We start from the raw sequence: 22,478 nt of genomic DNA, 5'->3' as shown, positions 1-22,478 counted from the left end.
TGTATCGAAATATTGGAATACGAAACATACATATATAAATAAATACATAGACAGGGTATTTGAGGAAATTACCGACTCTAGAACTGGAATTTGTATACATATTTCTTAGTAAATTCATTGTACTTTAGAGTGGAGTAATGCTATATTATGTTTATTCAATAAAATCGCCTTCAGCGGTAATAACAGCTTCAAACCTCTGCCGGAATTGTTTACACGCCCGTATCGAATATTCCTCGTCCATATGTGTTATTAATCTGATCGTTTTCGCTTCATAGCCATTCAAACGAATAACAACCGGAGCACTGGATGGCCATAACTTTGAATGTATGGGGTCATGAAAATTCTCGGATTTTTAAGAGAGTTCTGTTGAAATACGAACACGTACACTTGCTATTCAGGGTTCCACAATTTCTTATTAAACTTTGACATATGCAATTGCAATTACGTGAAGTCGTTTGGGAATGAAACGGGGTGGCATAGCATGTCCTTCCTTGCTTACAACTCACTAAACCATAACAGTCGCCGAAAACTTTGTTAGCTGTTCTATAAAGGACTTGGGCTGAACAAGCCACTATTGCTTAATCCACCCTAAACTAATCACAAGAAACCAAATATCCGTTTAATTCAAAAATTATTTTAAGTTACTACTAAACTAATTTATAACTTACCCCAATTCCACAGATGGAAGCAATCATCGATAAGATGCAAGCAGAGTCAACTGGAGTGGCCGTGCGTACAGTTAAAGCGTTTATGAGCAAAGTGCCATCAGTGTTTACTGGTGCGGATCTAGTCGCTTGGATACTAAAGAATCTTGGTGTAGAAGAAGTGACAGAAGCCTTGCATTTTGCTCATTTGGTTGCCTCGCATGGTTACATTTTTCCCATCGATGATCATCAGTTGACTGTGAAAAATGATGGCACGTTTTATAGGTGAGTATGTATTACTTTGAAGTATACATTTAGGCGCATGGTTTCAATGGCGCAAAAGCACAGAAGCTAAGAGCAAGCAGCTGTGCAAAAACTTATAAGCTTAACTTCAAGCTCTTCTTTTATTTTTTAATTTACGTAGATTTCAAACGCCCTACTTCTGGCCATCAAATTGCTGGGAGCCGGAAAACACCGATTATGCCGTGTATCTGTGCAAGCGTACAATGCAGAATAAAACTCGACTGGAATTGGCTGATTATGAAGCGGAAAATTTGGCTAAGTTGCAAAAAATGTTCTCACGCAAATGGGAATTTATCTTCATGCAGGTTAGGATGAAAGCAAATATGCATCTTTCGTGCCATTTCTAATGCAATTTTTTCTTCAAGGCGGATTCACAAAGCAAAGTTGCGAAAAAACGAGATAAACTGGAGCGCAAGGTATTAGATTCGCAGGAGCGCGCTTTTTGGGATGTGCACCGGCCGATGCCCGGCTGTGTGAACACTACAGAAATCGACATAAAGAAAGCGTATCGGCGTGGCGGTCATGGTTCGGGTACCTCTGGCGGTGCGGTGGCAAAGAATCCTATTGAACAATTGACGCGCGTAATTGCGCTACGCAAACAAAAACTCGAGCGACGCACAATCAAGGTGTCGAAGGCGGCAGAAGCGTAAGTTCTGTGTTTTTCCCCCTTCTTTTTTTGGAAAGCAGCTTAAAAGACTGGCACACAATAGAACGAAATCCGTAATCGACTACCCAATCTTAAGTTCTCGTGTTTCAAAGTTTTCTGTTTAATTTCAAAAGTTTAGATTTTCCCAACTGTATTATTTGAATTCTTTCTGAATTAAAAAAAAACAAATTTTTCGATCGATTTCGATTTTTTGAGATCCCATAAAGACGCTTAAAAAAAAAAGAGTATACAATTTTATTTTTACCATTTCAGCCTGGTTGCCTACTACGAGCAGTATAATGAATTTGATTACTTTATTACATTGCCAGAGTTGCCCAATCCCTGGCAAACAGACAGCACAGAAATGTGGGATGCGGAACGTAACTCGTAAGTACTTTTCGCTAAATTATTAAGTAATGAATTAAAATTTTGTTAGAAGTGGAAATTACCATTGCAAATACAGTGCCTCCCCCTTTTGATCTCCAGTATCGAGAGTTTTTCTCTTTTTTATTTAATATTCATTAATTTTTTATAAAAATATAACATTTCATTTAAAAAAATGGCCTCGAGCTCATTACAAAATTGTTGAATATAATTGTTAAAAGGCCAAAAAATAACAAAAAACAAATAACTTAAGGACGAGCACACCTAAAAGTTAAGCATTCTAAAAATATAATTATTAGCACAAACCAACAAAACCAACAACCACATGATCAAGTGAATTGCAGCGGAATAGCTGCGCTTGATTGTGTTGGCATAACAAAAATGAAAATAGTGGAAATAAGCAAAAGATAATTTACAAGGCGTACTTAGCACGGTGCATAGGCAACTGGCTGAGTCAGTGGGATCGTCGGTTCGAATCCTACTGAAAGAAGTCTGATGAGGAAATGTGGTGATTTCCGAAATAGCTATCACTTCTACCATTTTTTCAAATTATTGTTGCTTTTCCACAATAAATTTTCTTTAAAAAAATGGCCTCGAGCTCATTATAAAATTGTTGAATATAAAAATATAACATGTTTTATAACAAAAACCATGTAAATGTGATTTTCAAACTTGATACCAAATTTATTATAGTTAATGCAACAACTAATCATCACGTAACACCCACAATTATCAAAATTAAGCCAATTTTTAGAATTTGAAACTTCCACCTATGTAAATATACTAAAATTTGATGGGCTAGAACTCTAGACACATACACAAAAAACCCAAAAAAAAAATTGTTTGGTTTGAAATTAAGGAAAATTATTGAATATTAAATAAACAAAAAGAAAACTGTCAATACGAGGATCAAAAGGGCCGGCGGTATACAAGTAGCCGGCGCTGAAAAACTTGTTTTACTTAGGGTGATTGACTCGGTTTTTCCAAACCGTTTTCTTTTTTTGGATATCTACATATAGGCGGTTTTTGAAATCTTGATTTTTCGAATATCCAATAAAGCGGATTTTTTTATCGAACAAACCGGTTTTTTTTTCATTTCATACAAATCTTGATCTCTCAATAAAAGTTTTAAGTTTCTCGAAGTTTTCAAGTTTTGCAGTTTGTGGATGAACAGTAATATCATACTTGATTCCAACAAATGATTGTTTGGCGCTTAAACGTTTTCTACGTGTTAGGCGAGCTTCTCATCCAATTCGCGGTTTAGGCAAAAATCGAATAATCGAACACCCTAGTATTAATTAAAAAAAAAAAAAAAACTTCAAAATGTTCTTCATTATCAAATCCTGCTATGTTGAGATGGCTCCGCGATTTAGCGTTCGTATATTTTTGCACCGGAAACTGGTGGTCCTAATAAAAAATGTACACGTATGCGGAACTCATTGTGAAATTAGCAAAGAATTTTTTTTTTGTAAATCAATGCCTACTTGATATTTAAAGTATTTCAATAAAACAATATAATTTCATTATTGCTGGAAGAATGGTAAATAACGAAATCATAAAAATGAATAAAGGTAATAGATCTCAATTATCAATGAAAAAAGATACAGATCACAATTTATGTCTTAATAAAAAATTAAAATTGTACACCCACTAAATTTTCTAATTTCTCTCATTTACAGAAAAGACGTTCCGCTACGGCGGGTCAAACGTTGGGGATTCAGTTTACGTGAGCTTCTGAACGATCCAGTGGGCCGCGAACAATTCACTAAATTTCTCGAAAAAGAATACAGTGGCGAGAACTTAAAGTGAGAAATCCTTTATAAATATGAGGCATTCCAGCCCAATTCGAACAAGTTTGGCTTTGCGTTCTCCGACTTTTTTCATAATTTTTTATGTTATAGTACCAAAAGAGAGAGGCTTCGTGATTTTTTAATGTTTTTTTTTTGTCCCGCCGTTTTTGAGATATCGATTTTTTAAAAAAAGTTTCTTTTTTAAATGTCATAACTGTACGAAAAACGAGCCGATGGGGATCATTTTTGTTTTGAAATTTTCAAACCCCTTTTGCAATATAAAATCGAAAAAAAATTTCTAGAAAATTTTCAAATTTTCAATATAAAATTTTGATTTCCAAAACACGCGAACTAGCCGATTTTTCGAAAACTTTTTCAAAAAACTGCCACTCATTCCACAACCCTATACCAATTGGTTTCATCTATAACAGAAAAATTAAGAAAAAAAAACTCGGATATGCAAAAGCGAAATGGTCTCCGAATTGGGCTGGAATGCGCCACATACATACCTATCATACAACTGCTGCTTAATAATTTCTTACAATTTCCAATTCAAAAAGGTTCTGGGAGTCGGTGCAACAAATGAAAACGCTACCACAATCTGAAATCAAAGAAGCAATACACAAAATTTGGCAAGAATTTCTCGCACCCGATGCACCCTGTCCGGTCAATGTGGATTCCAAGTCAGTGGAATTGGCACGCGAAGCAGTCAACGCCGCAAATGGGCCAAATCGTTGGTGTTTCGATGTGGCCGCTGCGCATGTCTACCATCTCATGAAGAGCGACTCATATTCACGTTATCTACGCTCGGATATGTACAAGGACTATTTGAATTGTTCGCGCAAGAAAATCAAATCGATACCAAATTTGTTTGGTGTAAAGCGCTAGGGGGGTGGGGGAGTAAATAAAAATATTGAAAATAAGTAAGGAAGAGGCGAATGAGCATGGAATATGAAATGGTTGAATTACTTACACATAAGTACTTTAAATATAAATATGTACCGTCATGCCGCTTGTTATTTATAATATTTTGTTAAAAAGTATGTACGAAATGAGGTTGGAAAAGAGGAATTGAAAAGTGTATCCGCATGTGGTTGAAACTCTATTTGTATTTTATAAAGCTTTTTTACAAATTGTTTTATACATACATATGTCTGATAGAAAAATGAAATATGTATTTTATTCAAAAATTTTGCAAATTAAACTACTGCAAGTTTTGTTAATTTTAAGCGGATTTAAAGTATCCAAAAGAAAGTAAGAGCTTATCACCGGCATTTGCATAACTGTATATAGCACATTATTTTAGTTTGCTTTTGTAATATGACAAGTGAAAAAACTGTATAGTTGTTAGTGTACTAAAAAAGTATGTAGAAGAATAGTTATTACACATATAATTAGAGAAATTGTACAAGCTTATGAAAAAAGCTTACGAATACAAAAATATGTTTATATGTAGGTGGCTATAATATAGCGAAAAGAGTTGATTAGCCAAAAAATCTCAAACCACAAGAAACAATCAATATACATACATACATACATATGTACTCACGAAACAATGGGCCAGATATAGTGAAACTGCGTTTTTAGTTTTTCTCTCTGACGCGTCAGATGTCAGGATTTTTCACCAAATAAAGGAGAAAATTAAACAAAAAAATAAAACTTTTGGTTCACACGAACGAATAGGTATTGAAAATTCCCTTTAAATTTTTTAAAGCTAATAAAGTTAGAAGGGTGAAATTCCAGTATGTGGTCGTGTGTAAATTAGTCGTTAACATAAAATTTTTTCAAAAATACATATGCAAAATTTTCAAGGATATGCAAGGTAAAGTATTAAAGTTTTTTTTTTTGTTCCTTTTTTTATTTTTATCCAAATAATCTGCAAATAACAGTTATTTTTGATTTTTAATTTATATGTCTTACATAACAGTTATCGAAGACTTTTATTTATAAAAGTCATTTGTATAAGTCGTAGTAAACTTTTGTTTCCCAACACCTTCTTAACTGCGGAAAATGTTAATGACTTTTATACGAATGATTTAAAAAGTAAAAGTCGGTGACTGATTTATATTGATGACTTTTAAAAGTAAAAGTCACTGACTGATTTTTATTGATGACTTTTATAAATAAAAATCTTCAATAACTGTTATCTAAGCCATATAATATAAAAATTAAAAATAATTGTTATTTTTTTTTAATTTTGCATAAAAATTGCAAATAAAAATTTATTTTCAAATTTGAGTCTCGGTGAAGAAAGAAATCGATGGGTATGTATCACTTAGTTTTCATTAATAACTGTTATGTTCGGTCCCTGGTCGCCCTTATTTACTGAAAGGTTTAAACTTTTTTAATTCTCTTTTATACGATAATCACATTTGAAACTTCAAAGTACTTTTAGAAAAAATTCTAACGCCAGAAAAAAATAAAAAATGACACTGAAGATGGCACAACGCCAAAACCGGTTTGTCTCTAAACCAAATTTGACAAGGGATGACAAAAAATCGTTCCACAATACACCAAAAAATAAAAACGTTATTTTACCATTTTTGGCCCCTAGTTTCGCGAATATTTTAATTTTTTTTTTGTGTGTAAAATTGACTTCGCATGGTGTTACAAAAAAAAAATACGACCGGCATTTCGCTCTAAACTTGTCACAATAAAGGAAGAGCTAACTTTGTTGCTGTTCGCGTTAACGTATTACATGATTAATTTTAATTGAAGAGGTATAAACTAAGCACTAGAGCTTGTAAGTACACATGTATGTTTATTAGGGTGGTCCAAAATAAGTTAAGTCGTGAATTTTTATACTCTCACCCCTAGGATTGATCTATATCGGAAAAAATATAGCCCTATTTTTTATTTTGAAATCAAAGCGCTCTAAATTTTCCATGTATTTCATATGGGGGAAAAAATATCATAGAAATGGTATAGAATTCTTGAAAATCAATATTTTTCGATAGGAAAACTCTGTTTATCTTCAGGAGACTTCCAATAACAATACCTAATTGTTTGTTTAACCATTTTTTTAATACTGAAGATTTTTTATTTAACCCCCCAATGCATTTTCTGGCATTTCCGGGGGGTTTTGGCGGACCTATAAAATATAGTTACTACCATTTCTACGAAAAATTGTTTCCCCCATAAAAAATACATGCAAAACTTTAAGCGGTTTGAGCGACCTGGAAATAGTTTTTGATTTTAAAATAAAAAATAGAGGTATATTTTTTCGGTATAGAGCAATCCTAGGGGGTAGGAGCATAAAAATTCCGACTTTACTTTATCACATGGATTTTTGGACCACCCTAATGTGCATACTTACATAGGCATACAATTTTATAATCATAGCGTGTTTGTTTGTATGTAATTGTGTAGCTCGAAATGCATGCATTATAGAAATGTTCAGCAACATTATTTGCGTGAAAGTATTGATTCATAGGTCGTAAACGTTTCTGGCAACGTTATGGGCCGACTATATTCGTCTATGTGAGACCTCTTATGGTCAAACAGCATAACTTAACCCAACCTTCTCCACAATTTCCATGAATAGGAGAATGAGTTTATTTTAAGAAAAATCATCCAACAGTTCTAAAAATTAATAACCACATCTCCACGTACTTACAAAATTAAATAGTTAAAGAAATTGGAAATTCAACTAAATACATACGTATTCTAGTATAACGTAGCCTAAAGCACGTTGCCATTTAAGTACTAAGGGCCGCTTTCTCACGTAGGCTTTAAAATTTTTCCTCCCTTTGAACACAAATTTTGTTCTGAAAAAATGCGTTTGAACGGCACTAAATAGTTAAAATGAAGTAATGTGTATTTTAAAAAGTCAAATTTCCGAGAATAAAATTTTGGCAACATATCTACAAATATATGTATGTACACGCAAAGGCATCCTAGAAACAAATATGACTCAAGATCTCAATGTGATCCTAATTTCAAACGTACGCGTGTGCATGTAAAATACAATACATATATTGAAAAACGAGTACTTTAATAGGAATAATCAATTACTGATAAAAATAATATTATAACCAAAGAATTAAGTATAAATGATTTTAGTGATATCAGTGAATAAATAATTGTTTTAAATGAAAACTAATATTTTATAAGATTTATGTGCATTTTGGTAATTTAAAAATAGGAAATATAAAATTTTAACTGCTATTTTATATTAAAAATGTTTGTTAAAAACTTGGTACGTTGTTATAGTATTTTTTCATAGCGAATTTAATTTTCTTTTTGTTAAAAATAATTCGTGAATTTTCCTCTTTTACTTATATTTTTTAATTTGATACAATCTTTTTTCAAAAATATTACTTTGAGAAAGCCCAATAACGTTGAACAAACTTCGAACTATCGCCTTGGCTGCAACAAGATAGTGGTCCGAGTCGATGTTTGGCCCTCGGAGTGTACGTACGTCCAAAGCGCTGGAAGCATGCCTTCCGTCTATCACAACATGATCGACCTGATTTCTCGTTTTTCGATCTGGAGACAGCGTAAAAATCAAAAATTAAAAACAAAAAATGGTACTTCCTTTTTATTGCGTCCACGTTCTTGGTAGCATTCCGATCTCGGACTCTATGAACTTTATACGATTTAAGATCAGCTACACCTTACGTACAAATAATTCAAAGCAACCGCATTTTTTAGCAATTTTTCTGCCCAAAATATGTTTTTGGATCTTTTTTTCAAAAGCGCCCTTGACACGTTTAGCTCTGTGCAGGTCTCCTGATCCATATTTTGTACCACATCCCACCTTGCGATAAATGGTTAAATTGTCATTGATTTTTTTCTAAATGCGACTCACACTTTGATGAGACACTTAAACGGTTTTGGAATTTTTATGTGATACCATTTTGGATTTTGTTGAAAAATTTTCAAAATGATTTTTCGAATTTCAGCTTGCGCCTTTATTTTCAACAAATACATTTGCAGGCGGCATACACAATGCGTCTGACTCGCGAGTCGGTTTGGATGTGTTGTGGCGTTTTCTTTTCTATGGGCGGACTTCTTATCCAAACTTAGCTCATTAGAGCTATCATTAGTGTCATATCAACCTTTAGCGTGAACATTTTCAGTTTATCATTTAATTTCTTTCAATTATATTTTTTAATTTATATTGTTTAAATACTGACGTATATATTAAAATATAGTAGTTTAGCTACTTAGTAAAATAACATAGATAATATGCAGTTAAATAAATAATAATTAGGTATTAATTGCGTGTGTTTGTATGTATTATTGTTACAAAGAAAGCAAATAAAATAAAAATAAATAGTATTGAGTTAGCTGCTAATAACTAAAGTATATGTATGCCTACACACTGACTAAGCCAATAAATAAATTTAAATATTAAGTAAACAAATTATGAAATTGAAAAGTGAAATGCAAAAAAAGCATAAGCAGTTTTCGGTAACAACAAATAAAATAAATTTAACAAATAAAAAACCAAGCTTGTGAAGTAAGTAAGTAGATGACTTATTTTTTCATTCAAATTAACGTGAACAACAATTTTCTTTTAAATGACCGACGAAGAGCTGTGCTCAACTATCTCAAAGTGCTAAAAATATACGAAAAAGTTCTTACCGGCTTTTTGATAGTATTTTCTGTAGAAGCCACTTTGTACATTCAGGTTTTATATTAGTGGAATTTTAGATTTCTAAACTATTTATGGTTTTTTCTGCTACAAAAAAAAACAGCTTCTTGTGTTATTTGAAAGCATGTGCCCGGTTAATTCTAACGGTAAATTACAATTAATGTATACACAATTAGCTTATCATTTTTTCGATCGTTTCATTATTTTCTATAACTAGTTATAATAGTGTACGAGCCATGCGGTTATTTTTTGCGCGAAAAGTTGGAGCCTCATAGCACAACCCACAACGATATCGCTACAAAATTAAACAAAAATCCAAAATCAACCAACTACAAAAGCAACCCTATTGTAGCAACTGACACAATTAATGATTCACTGCTGCCCTGTACGGATTTCGGGTTATAAAATGGCTTTACCCTGGTGGCGCAACAACATAATACAGATATTTTGTACGAAAATTCACTATCTAAGTCTGTGGATAATGAGGTGTTCTGACCTACGCACTACTCGTGAATGGATAAGCGACTACTTCGCCTTCATCCACGCTACCAACCACCACCACCAGGTAGCAATACACACAACGGCAAACGCAGCAGTACAAAACTGGGTAACACCACTTGTCTCCCGCCCCCGCATAGCGAACTGCCTTCCAAGGCACATGATGCTCCGTAAGGGATATCACTCCGGAATGTCAGAGCAGGTACTAGGACTCATCAGTGACATACCACCAAATTGCAGGGCTGTCAAATTGGATAGCCAGGGCTCTCTTGAGCAAATCTCTCCGGACAAGGTGGGCATATTAGTTCCTTTAGCTAATTTTGGACTACTTCTCGGCAGATGTGTTTACAGTCGACTCAGCGGGCGCTGGGCAAAAACCAGGGTATGCAAAGTTGCAAGGTTTTTCTGGCCGGGGGTCGACCATGGGCGGTCAAAGGGGTATCTGCAACTGACTAAACCTTAGTTCTCGTTTCTTACAAGTGTACTGATCGGACACTGCGCTTAAGGAACCCATGCGGTGGGACTTAATATCATCACGGGCCCCTACTTCGGTACCTATTTGCAGGACGAGGGGAAATCATCTCAGCTGCCCGGCTTTTTCTAGGGTATGGTTTAAACTATTAGCTTACATTTCATCAATACCCCCGAGGAACTCTCGGGAGTGGACATCAGCTATCTGCGGAACATTATTTTTAGCACCCAACGATTTTCTTAACTTCGTACGGATTACCTGCAAGTTACATTGTGATAACACAGTGGACAACTTGAATAATGTCTAAGTGAGCTCCCCGCGTGGCTGCCACCTTACCTAACCTAACCTAATTCATCTAACCTGCAGTATAAGTCTCTGACTAGGTCTGCGAATCGCCTGAGTTGTCAACAGTACTCTTACACGAACAAACCTCAAAGCCTGGAATAATTTAAAGAAGGTCCCCCAGAGTAATGTCCTTTTCCGTTATTGTTAAACTTCTAAAGAAATCTCGGAGCTGCCCAGCCAACAGAGGGAGTTTTGTTGATATCCGACGGAGACGATTGTTCGTTATTGTTGTCCGGTAATGGTACGAAATGTACGTCAACTCCCTCCACCGCCAGGACGAAGTACTACAACCGACAATTAGTCACCCACGTCGACAACGACTTGCCAATACTGGTGGTAAATATTCCTAAATAAGGTCCTCTAATCGGACTACCCGCCGGTAGCACTTGGAGCAGAGGCAAAGGGAGTTTGTTGGCAACATAAAAAGCAATCGGTCGGCGGGTCGAAATTACGCTGCACCTTTTTGCCCAACAGGTACTAATAACACGCTGTGGACGGAGCTTTAGGCTTGTCAGAATATTGCCTTCTTTGACACAATTCCCTCCGATGTTGCCCGTACATCACCTGCATAGCGAGGCCCCAATGCACATTATAAGGCATATCTACAAACTTACAACGAAGAACCACTGAAACCGGCATTGTACCGACAAGGCATAAACGAGATTCATCGAGAGACAATGAAATTCTCGCCCTGTGGGTGCCGCCATCATAATTCATACACCACCCATCGCAGACTAAGCACTTTAGCTGTTAGTCTTAATACTGTAGCCTGGCATTAGTTGGGATTGACGACAATTATTGATAGACTAACCGAGAGAGTGGGCTCAGGTCAACTCAGGGAATGCTGTGGGAAGCCTGGCGCGAAGCCGGATCTCTCGATTCTGGTAGGTACTGACTAGTCACTTTCCTATCTGGATTCACGCGCTGAGATTAAATATTATACCGGACCACTTTCGTCGCAGCTGCATGAAGGACAATGAAGTAAAATCATCTCATCACTTCCTCAAAAACTTTTGGCACTTGGGTGCGCACTTTCTAACTAGACCGGAGGACCTCTCCGAGACTAGCATCCGCCCGCTGCTTTAACTCAAAAATTACCGTTTGTGGTGGTATCACAAAGGACCAACGATCGCTGTCTAAGTGACTCTCTTGACAAGGCAAAATCACACAATTATAACTGCGCCATCAGACTGCGTGCCCTGTGGCTCTGGAAGGAAAGACCGTTCCGGCACGGTTCCATCCTTGACGCAATACTGTCTGAAATTAAAGCGATGCCATAGTCAGTGGACTATATTCTGTCGAAGACCTGGGTTCACCATAAACCCCGCACGAAGTTCCCAAGCCGCAGTGACTGGAATCAGGAAAATTTCGGGTTCTGGCAGGGCTTAACTAACTTCAGGGATGGGTCAAAGATGAAATGCGGAGTTGGTGCTGGGGTTTTCATTGATCAATATAACCTAAATTTATCCTTCCGCCTACCAGACTAATGCAAGCGTTTTCCAGGCCGAAACGTTTGCTGTTAAGGTGGCAATAAGGTGAGCATCCTCTCGGATAGCCCAGCGGCTATCCAGGCACCTTCTTCTACCCCTGTAAGATCTCAGCTAGTGGATGAATGTAGGAGAGAGCTGGCCTATATTTCTTATCAATACAAAATTACCCTAATATCAATTCTCCCTTGTCGGGTATTTTCAACAATTTGCTATTTGGCATGGCCGCTTTAAATTAATCGCATGTTTTAAAAAGTATTTGATCCAAATTTCTTAAGTTTCTATTTTTTGCCAATTTAAAGAATTTATTGCAAAAATTTTACTTCCTGTCATATAATTATTTCAACGCAATGTTGCCCACGAAAGATGACGACTTGACGAAACATCGCACTTGAGTGGCTCATTAAATAGTTAATGCAAATTTTATGTTGCGCTTGAAAATATATTGGGTCTTATTGTGTATTTTCGCATAAAAAAGTTTCAATTCTTAAACACTTAGATACTATTCATCGCACAAGAAAACAAGAAAAGAAAACAGAGCATCCATACATAAATATGCGCATTTGAAATGCAACCGGTCAAAAATAGCCATACATTAATAGTCCAAAAATATAACCGCTCAATAAATTCTTCACCAAATTAATTGTACAGCGTTATTTCATAAATTTAATTTGCAACTCAAAGCGAATTGCAAAACTGTAGCTGGTTTGTGCTCTTCTCTTTATTGAGTACATTGTACTGTCTATGGGGCGTTCCATACCAAAACGGACAGGGCTCACACTTCATGTGCTTGATTTATTTAAAACTTTTAGGGTTGACGGATAAAAATAAATAATAAATAAATATGAAATTTGAGCTTGATTATTACATTTTTAAAAACTTTACAGCACAAAAACAAAAACAAATCGATTTAAGAGTTTTCCAAATATCTCGAGAACGGGGCGAGGAAAGAATTTGAAAAAGTCACACATACTCACATAAAAATTCTCCATGAAAAGAAATTGAATTAAAAAAGAAAATTAATTAAATTTTTTTCTTCAAAAATTTTTCACATACAAATTTTTTGATAAAAAAAATTAGATTTTAAAAATATGCCATTTCAGAAAAAGTTAAAAAAAAAAATCACAATGGTAGCTCTGAGCATTGCGCGATATCTAAGTATAGTATTATGGGGTGCACTCTACAATAATTTGAGTTATGAATTTTTTTGTACGCCGAAATTGGGTAAAATGAGTGCAAATTTACAAATTTTTTTAATTTTTCTAGAATTTTTTTGAGTAACTATGCAGTTTTGTAGCCCATTAAATTTTAGTACAATAAAGTGCGAGTTTTAAGCTACTGCAAAAATGCGTTGATTTTTAATATTTTTTATGCTGGCGACTTTTTGCACTTTTTTCTTATGGAAGAAAATGCGCAAAGGCGTTTTCAAAGAAAAATTTAAAAAAAATTAACGCCAATTTTGCAATCGCTTAACACTTGCACTGTGTTATACTAAAATTTAATGGGCTACAAAACTGCATAGTTACTCAAAAAAATTCTAAGAAAAAACGTAAAAAATTTGTTAATTTATAATGTACTCATTTTTCTCAACTTCGGTGTAAAAAAAAAAATGTATAACTCAAATTATAGTAGAGTTCACCCCATAACACTATACTTAAATATTACGCAATACTCAGAGCTACCATTGTGATTTTTTTTAAATTTTTTTTTGAGATGGCATATTTTAAAATAGTATTTTTTTTATCAAAATGTATGTTTGTATGTGAAAAATTAAAAAAAAAAAAATATTTCTTTTCATAGAGAATTTTGATGTGTGTATGTATGATTTTTTCAAATTTTTTCCTTGCCCCGTTCACGAGATATGTATTTGAAAAACTATTAACCCGATTTGTTTTTGTTTCTGTGGTGTAAAGTTTTTAAAAATATATTAATCAAGCTCAAATTTCATGTTTATTTATTATTTATGTTTATCCATCAACTCTAAAAATTTGAAACAAATCAAACACATGAAGTGTGAACCCCGTACATTTTGGTATGGAACGCCCCATAAACAAACTAAATCGCCACTTCCTAGATGCATAATATTAAAATTTCTTTGCTAAATATGCTAAGCTCATAATACTCGTATGCTAAATTTGCACTCTCGCTATTTTGACAATCGTTCTTAATCTCTGGATGGCTGGGCTCTCCATACAATATTTTTAATTCTTGTCTGCATTTATTCGCTGGATTAGCAATTTGAATTTTCTTATAAAAGGCAACACGCGCTGCTAAATCTTACTCTATTAGTTCGTGCTCATAGTTGTGATAACAATTAACGTGAAATTGTACATAAATAGACCAAAACTAATAGACTTAGGGCCGTTTTCTCATGTAAACTGTATCTTTAAAGCTCACTTTATATTTAAAGGTTGCATTAAAATTTATCATTGTGTCTAAAGTAAAGCATTTTATTATCGGTTTTAAATTGGTTTATAACCAAGAAACATATATTCGTCAAAAACCGATAACAGAAATGCTTAACTTTATACATAGCTTTATTTTTAATCCAACCTTTAAATATAAAGTGAGCGTTAAAGTTAAAGGTTACTTCAGAAAACGGCCCTAAGGAGTAACAAACGAATAAAACTACATACATACATACATACGTGCATACATATTTTGTTTTCAACAATGAAGTTAATATTGAGCATAATGGTGCTTTATGGATTAATAGCCATCCATCTCGCAGCACCGCTTGACGATTCTGCACACGCGCGCATTCTGTTTTACGATAATGACAACATTGGACTTGATGGATATGATTTTAGGTGAGTTGGTGGGTTTGTGATACAAAAAAAAAAAATTAAATTTCTATTAAACATTTTATTTAGAAATGTGAAGCTTGCATTAAATAAGAGAAGTGCATATCGCGCGCGAAAAAAAGCTTTACAGTCTCGAGTTAGGTATAGAAAGGCATAGAAAGATTATCTGCTCATTTGCAACATTGCGTTGGCAATGGAAACAGTCTGAATAGCCACGCAATAATCAACAATACCGTCAACCTACCGGCCTCTTGTTTTTATGTTTTTTCTAAATTTTGCCCCCGAAGCCGAAGGTAACACAAAGCATCGTTTAAAATCTTTTCACGTTAGATTTCACGATTTTGAACTTTCAAGTCCTTGTTCAATTTAAAATTTCACTAAGCGACATTCGTGCAACATCTCAAACATTCCCGTACAGACTCGATGCTATTGTCCGCGCAAAAGGTGGCTATTTGGAACAGTAATCAATTTTTTATAAACCCTGAAAAGAAAAACAGACAAAATTATAGCGTTTTTAATTGGTAACACTTCGAGTGTCTACCCCCCTATATGCATACAGTAGGGTGGTCCAAAAATGCATGTAAAAACTAAAGTCTGAATTTTAATACTTTCACCACTTATGATGGTTCTATACCGAAAAAATATACCGCTATTTTTTATTTTGAAATCAAAAAGTATTTAGAGGTCGCTCAAAGCGCTCAAAGTTTTCCATATGTCTTATATGGGAAATAACACACTTTTCGTAGAAATGGTATAGAATCTTGAAAATCAATATTTTTCGTTTGGAAAACTATGCTCCTCTTCAGGATATTCACAATATTTTATGCATTTTTTCATAGTAACTAAATTTTACATATCCGCCAAAACCCCGAGAAAATGCAATGGGAGAATAAAAATCTTTAGTATTAAAAAGTGGTTAAATAAGCAATTGGGTATTGTTGTTGTTGGAAGTCTCCTGAAGAGAACCAGAGTTTTCCGATCGAAAAATATTGATTTTCAATAATTCTATATATTTACCCAATAATGGCCATTTTGGCCCGTGCTTTACAGGTTTACCCTATCGTAAAAAAGCTGGACAAAACTACATGGTTTGTCCCAAAATCGGGTTCAGTCGGTAAAAGATATAATAAAAATATAAAAACTGGACGTGCTTTCATTATAACATTTGCATGTATGTCTCACAAGTCCCATAACTGAAATAACAAAAAAAGAAAAAAACAATTCCAAAATGCTGCGGTCCAAATATTTTAAATGAATGCAACAAAGTGTCGTCATCACTAAAATATAAAACACGTTACCCGTTCGGAATACAAATTTCCTAAAGCGTGTTGCTTAATGGGGTCATTTAACAGTTAATATTGAATGAAACACAAATTTATGTATATTTAACTCGTTTGCTTAACGTACTAACAGGTAAAAGAAAGCAAGTTTTTTATGCTCATTTTGCCGATAAGGAAGTAATTACTCATCTTAGAAGAAATAATAACCTTCTAAGTAAATAATTGCATATATTTTATTCCGTGCACCGTGATTTGCTTAATCAGCCTTCTTATTGCATTTTTTAGTTTTTATTTTTTATTTTGGTAATTATTTTGTTATTATTTAGGTACCTTATTTTTCTGAATGCCTAGGCTAATTTTACTGATATTTCATAATTTGNGGAGAGTAGAGGGTTATTACAGTTGGACAGCACCCGATGGAAAACAGTACAGAGTGGATTTCGTTGCCGATGAGAACGGCTACAGGCCAACGGGTGCTCATTTGCCATAAGTTGATAAATTTTATTAAAAAAAAAAACAAAAACTACCAATTGGTGTTTCCTGTACCTACCATAGATTAGAAAGTAAAATGTACTAGAATATAAATTCCTTTTAACAATATTTATCTAAGGTGAAATGCTTAAGACTAATGAAGGTATAATTACCGATCTGTGCAAGTGAAACGTGCGGTGCTGTTTGCTCATAAAGGTCGTCAAATTACCCCTGAAAACAGTAATGCTATACCATTACGGTGACAAAGTAGACCAAGCAACATATAAAATTTTGCAAACACCTATAAGCAGAAAATCGGTTATCTTGGCAGGAAATCGACAAAAATTAATGAGTAAATAGACACCAATCGAAATGGATGAGCCGAATCAAATAAGAAAAAAGTTGGTTACAGTCCGCAAACCCCAGCTGCCAGAAGAATAGAAAGAAAAAACGTTTTCGGGAGAAGAATATCCGCCATGATTAGAGCGATGATTTATTTAGGGATTTTAAAACAAACTAGCTGTCAGACTGGTCCAAGCGATAAACTGACTTAGTTCCATGGATGTATGTATATATACAATTCTCTGACATCAGGCTTGGCTTGGTTGCTTTCACCCAAGACCTCGACTGATAAGTCAGCCGAATGTTATATGAAAAGAAATTATCGAAGAGGATGTTCCATGAGACAAGACAATTCGACTCAAACCATTGAAGCGAAGATAATCGTAGAAAGGGCATTGGCCATAGTAGAGCCAAAACGACAATCTGATCGAAATGTGTTGGATGAAATGAAGCCAACACTTAAAAGGTATCCAAATATAAAAGAAATACAATACTCGGTAATGTCTGGATTTAAGACAATACTGGCAGGAATTGGCTGAAAGTTGCTCTTAACGGCACATAAAGTCCATAAAGGGCGCTTGAATGGCATACCATTTTTTTTGCGCGCCTCTCTTGAACAGGCGGTTTATGAGTGTATCTATTTTTTTTTTGTACTATAATAAAATGTACCTTCTATGTATAATTCATGTCACTGTAAAATATTTTGAATTTGTAACACAAAAAAAAAATAATTATTTTTAAGAATTAAGTATTTTTACTAATTTCTACTAATATTGACAAATCTAAGCAAATGTCATAATTTGTGAAAGGTATTGCCAAAACATTATACATACTATCTTAAACTTAAACACATTCCAATAAATAAAAAAAAACCAAACCAAATAGTTAAACAAAATATAACCGACATCAATCCGTTAAAATGATCCAAAGTTATGCACACGTACTGTTTATGTGTTCATAATAAATAAGTACCCGGTTGACCGAGCTTTGCCCGGAGGGCATATACTTTTTAAAGTTTTCAAGGTTTGGATACCAAATACTGGTCATTTGGATAGCTTTAAAAAATATTTTTGAAATAAATAAAAAAAAAATTGGATTTCGATATCTATTAAGTAATTTTCTTACTCCAAAATTTAGTTGGCAACCCTAGGCCGAAGTACATTTCTTGAGCGTATATGTACTGTGTATACCTCCAAAAATGGAGTTTTCTATGAATAGAAATAGTTTCTTAAATAACTTTTTGGAAAAAATCCCCTCAGATGACAAAACAGATTAGGCTTAAAAAATCTGCATAAAAATATTTAAGAATCTTTTCAACGGAATCGTAATAATGAGCTTTTTGATGCTGTTTTTGACTTTTTTCAAAGATTGCTTTACGAAAAACTTAAATAACTGGGCCATGGATCTCGGTAGAAAGGTATTTTCCCACTATTCTTATTTATGTACAAAAAAAGTCATTTGTGTCCCAATTTTTATTTTTTTTTTCAAATACCAACACATCTTAATTCAACTTTGAATGACGTGAGTTCATCCTACCTTTCTCCTTCATCCTTTGAATGAGTTTATTAGTAGAGAAATAAAAAGGGTGATAAAATACCTTTCAACGATAGCTCACAAATCTAAATCGGAAGAGTTCAGGTTCAGTTATTCAAGTTTTTCTTATACCAACCTTGGAAAAAAGTAAAAAAACAGCATCAAAAATCTCATCATTACGATCCCGTTAAATATTTTATTTTAAATTTTTTTTTTTATATTTTTATGCAAATTTTTTAAGCTTAAACCGTTTTGTCATTTGAGCAAATTTTTTCAAAACAAAAATCTTTAAGAAACTATTTTTATNAATCTATGTTCGACTATAGGGGATAATTCAGGCCAAGGATGGCCAAACTCAAAACCGCTGTCGCAGTTTTTAAGACAATTCAACAAAGTTGCTTTCAATTGACCTATCCTGTGCATTAGGGTCGCCCTTAAAATATGATATCATGGGGCACCCCTTTATTTCGTTCTACGTACAAAATGAAAACATCTACGAACTTTAAATGTGTAGAATTTTCCTAAATTTTGTAAAACTAGAAACCCTGATTTATATGGTTTTGGTTAAAGCCAAGACAATATTTTTATAGAAAAATAACCAAAAAAAATTACTTGAAAAACATTGTGCATATTTATTTCCGGAAACACTGGGTTTCACTTTGCTAAGCCAAAATTTTTTTTTTCAAATCACAAAAATTCGAAAAAGTTTTGACTTTGGCCAGCTATAACTCAGTTTATGAATTTATAAAATAAGTTTCAATAATAAAATAGGTATGTGCTCAGATTTCATAAAAATACGAGCATGAAATTGTATTTCGATTTAATTTTATGTTTTTGAGTGCATTTGAAATATTTAAGTGCAAATATCTTAAATTAATACAGCAAAGACTCGTTATCATAAAAACACCAAACCTGTCGCCAATTCTGTTTAGAAATTTCCTAAGGTGTGTTGCTTATTGGGGTCATTTAACAGTTAACATTAAGTGAAACACAAATTTATGTATATTTAACTCGTTTACTTAATGCACTAAGTGGCAAAAGAAAACAAGTTTTTTGTGTCACTCTTGGTGAGTAGGAAATAAATTACTCATATTTTGAAAATATATTATAAATCAATTTTATCTTGATGCATAAAAATTTACCTACAATGCAAATTAAACCCATACATGTAAACATTTAAAATTTTTATTTTATTATTTAACTTAGCTCAAACCCATAAATTCATATACAAGAACGAAGTTGATTTGGTTATCATAATGTGCAAGCTCATCCAACAAGTATGTATGTATGTATGTATGTATACATGCTTGCACATTAAACAAAACAAAGTACCTATTTGATTTTATTTGGATCTTGTATACAAAGTAAAGACGCTCGTAAATATGCATTTAAAACAATTTTTAATTGTACAAAAATGAGCACTTTAAACTTGCTACGTGCCATCTTGGCGTTTATTTTATTTATTTTTTTCATCTTCGTAGAGCATTCAAATTACACCCGATAATTGGCAAACTGCCATTTTATTTGTAAACCGACATCAGCCATAGTTTAACAATAGTAGAATTCAGCAACGACCCTTTTACTAGGCGTCATAGTAAAAGTCAAAAAGAACCGCTTTGGTAGGAGTTAAAAGGTTAGAATATTCAATAAAAATCGTTGCTGAATTCCACTATATGTATATAGGCCTTCATATAAAAGTTATGATTTGACGTCGGCTTATACATAAAATGGCGTATTGGATACCAACGCTTTGGAATAAATAGTTTGGAAAATTTAAACTATCTACGACTGGCCTTATAGTACTTAAAAATTATATTTTTTATTCTATTTTACTCAATTTAAATTTAGTATTGAATTTTAGTACTTTATTACAGTATTTATTTTATTTTATGTTAATATTTTTTTTCATTATTTAATGTTTAATGCATTTCATTTATTATATTTTTCATTTTACTTTTTCCTTTCACTTAATTTTTTTATTTCATTTCATTTTTACTTTTTTTCTTTATTGTTTTATTTTATTTTATTTTATTTTATTTTATTTTATTTTATTTTATTTTATTTTATTTTATTTTATTTTATTTTATTTTATTTTATTTTATTTTATTTTTAGTTTATTTTATTTTATTTTATTTTATTTTATTTGTTTTTTTTTATTATATTTTAATTAACTTATTTTATATTGCTTAATTTGATTTTATTCTTTTATGTTTTTTTGGTTTAATTTTTTGTTCTATTCTATTCATTTTGCTTACCCTAGCGATACCAAAAATTACACAGGTCTACAGAGACAGAAAAAAAACTTGGTGCGGCAAATGTTAAAGCTATTTTTTTGTGCTGATTACAAATCTCAACTACCACCCCTGAAAATACCATTCCCTCACCTTGTTCTGCTAGTCACTTATACGGCATTTATTGAACAGCAAAAACTGATTTTGGCGAAGTTTGAGTACCTACCGCAATTGAACAGAGGGTGACAGAATCTTCTGAGGCTTAGATTAAGGCTAGAACTTTCGACTACGATCCCGAAAAATACTATCCCTGCACTTTGACCCTAAGGTCATTTATAGTTATTTATTGTACCACCGGGTCGCCTGCTAATTTGTATATGTATATGTATTAACGAATTCTCCGAAAAAGTTACCAAATTTTTTGTGAACTTTGAAAATAAAATTTCCCGCCAGATTTAAGCGGTGATTCCAAATGTATCGTACATCGATTTAGTGTATAACTTATTTTCAGCAGGTAGCCATAATATTAAGGAATATCTTCGCATGTGAGATGGGTAGCTGAAGCCTTGTTAGCATCAGAGAAAATCAGATGAGGATTTGAAAAAAAAATTTAAATAAATGATTTTCTTGTACCAAAGTGAAAAATTGTTGCGTTTCTGCACAAGTGTGATTTCTTACAGCGGCACTATAAAATAATACAATAAGACATGTACTTAAATTAGTCTGTGAGCTCATTCACATTTCTACAAAATATGTATCTATGTATGTATCTACCTGAACTAAGATGCCTTGCTAACAAGGGCAATTTCTAACGAGATGGAAACCCTGCAAGCCACTGATCATGCCTATTGAATAAATGTCAATTCTAAATATACATACATAAGCATTAAGCTCAGAACATTGGACTGAAGTGCACAAAACAAAATGGTACGGCAATCAATTCGGTAAGAAGAGTTTTTAATATTTCATATTATTAGCGAATTTCGCGGAATCAAATTGTAAGTTTTTCTTAAGCTTAATTTAAGGGGACAAAAGCTTTTAAAGCTCTTATTATATACTTCAATGTGCTCATTTCATTTTGTCGGCTCTTTACAATGAATTTCACAATGTTTTAGCTTATTTCAGCTTATCATGAACTTGGCACGCTTTTAGCTTAAACTTTAACTTAACTTTATGCATGTAAGTAGCCTGTGCTTTTTGCTAAATTTCGCAGAACATTTCTTCAGGTTGTTTGAGCTCGCATTCTGTTAATTTAATTTATTCATTTAATTTTACTTATTGTAAACCTATCCAGCAGGCGGCTAGTTTTAGTGTAGGTATTAAAGCTCAGTTAGTATAGACTTATTTTCCGTAACTTAACTTTACTTAATATTTTGGCCAACCTGTTTGTATGAGAAACTGTGTTGGCGGTTAGTTAAAACTTAACTTACCGTAAGAAACTTTAGAACCTGTAGATTTAAGGTTCTTAAGTTACGGCCTTACGGAAATTGAGAGCGGTGAGAGAATCAGGCTTGCCAGACTCTCGTTTTTGTATTTCTTAAAAATAAAAGAAAGCAAACGGTTTTGTTTGTGATTTTTTTTATGTGGCATTTTAGGCGGAGAACTGTTATACAGCTGAAAGAGAAAATACAAAAACAAAATATTTCCGC

The 22,478-nt window shown here is 33.4% G+C and overlaps 1 protein-coding gene across 1 annotated transcript; it reads left to right on the top strand.

The window, feature by feature from the left end:
- The first annotated feature begins 674 nt into the window (after window positions 1-674).
- On the top strand, window positions 675-4,805 carry LOC108375659 (regulator of G-protein signaling 7-like). The gene is made up of 6 exons (XM_017631802.1): window positions 675-929; window positions 1,069-1,252; window positions 1,313-1,593; window positions 1,867-1,980; window positions 3,657-3,782; window positions 4,328-4,805. Exons 1-6 carry the CDS (start codon window positions 682-684, stop codon window positions 4,653-4,655), a joined length of 1,281 nt encoding a protein of 426 aa, XP_017487291.1. The 5' UTR covers window positions 675-681; the 3' UTR covers window positions 4,656-4,805.
- Window positions 4,806-22,478: the final 17,673 nt, after the last annotated feature.

The sequence above is a fragment of the Rhagoletis zephyria genome, unplaced genomic scaffold (assembly GCF_001687245.7).
Source record: "Rhagoletis zephyria isolate East Lansing unplaced genomic scaffold, Rhagoletis_zephyria_1.1 Rzeph_scaffold_09270, whole genome shotgun sequence".
NCBI classification, from domain to species: domain Eukaryota; kingdom Metazoa; phylum Arthropoda; class Insecta; order Diptera; family Tephritidae; genus Rhagoletis; species Rhagoletis zephyria.
This window is presented reverse-complemented; position numbering and strand designations above follow the sequence as displayed.

Bases quoted from the DNA above. Each gene is read 5' to 3' on its own strand.
- LOC108375659 (XM_017631802.1), top strand. From the start codon at position 682: ATGGAAGCAATCATCGATAAGATGCAAGCAGAGTCAACTGGAGTGGCC. The intron at 930-1,068 runs GTGAGTATGTAT...TAATTTACGTAG, and splicing joins AATGATGGCACGTTTTATAG to ATTTCAAACGCCCTACTTCT. The intron at 1,594-1,866 runs GTAAGTTCTGTG...TTACCATTTCAG, and splicing joins GTGTCGAAGGCGGCAGAAGC to CCTGGTTGCCTACTACGAGC.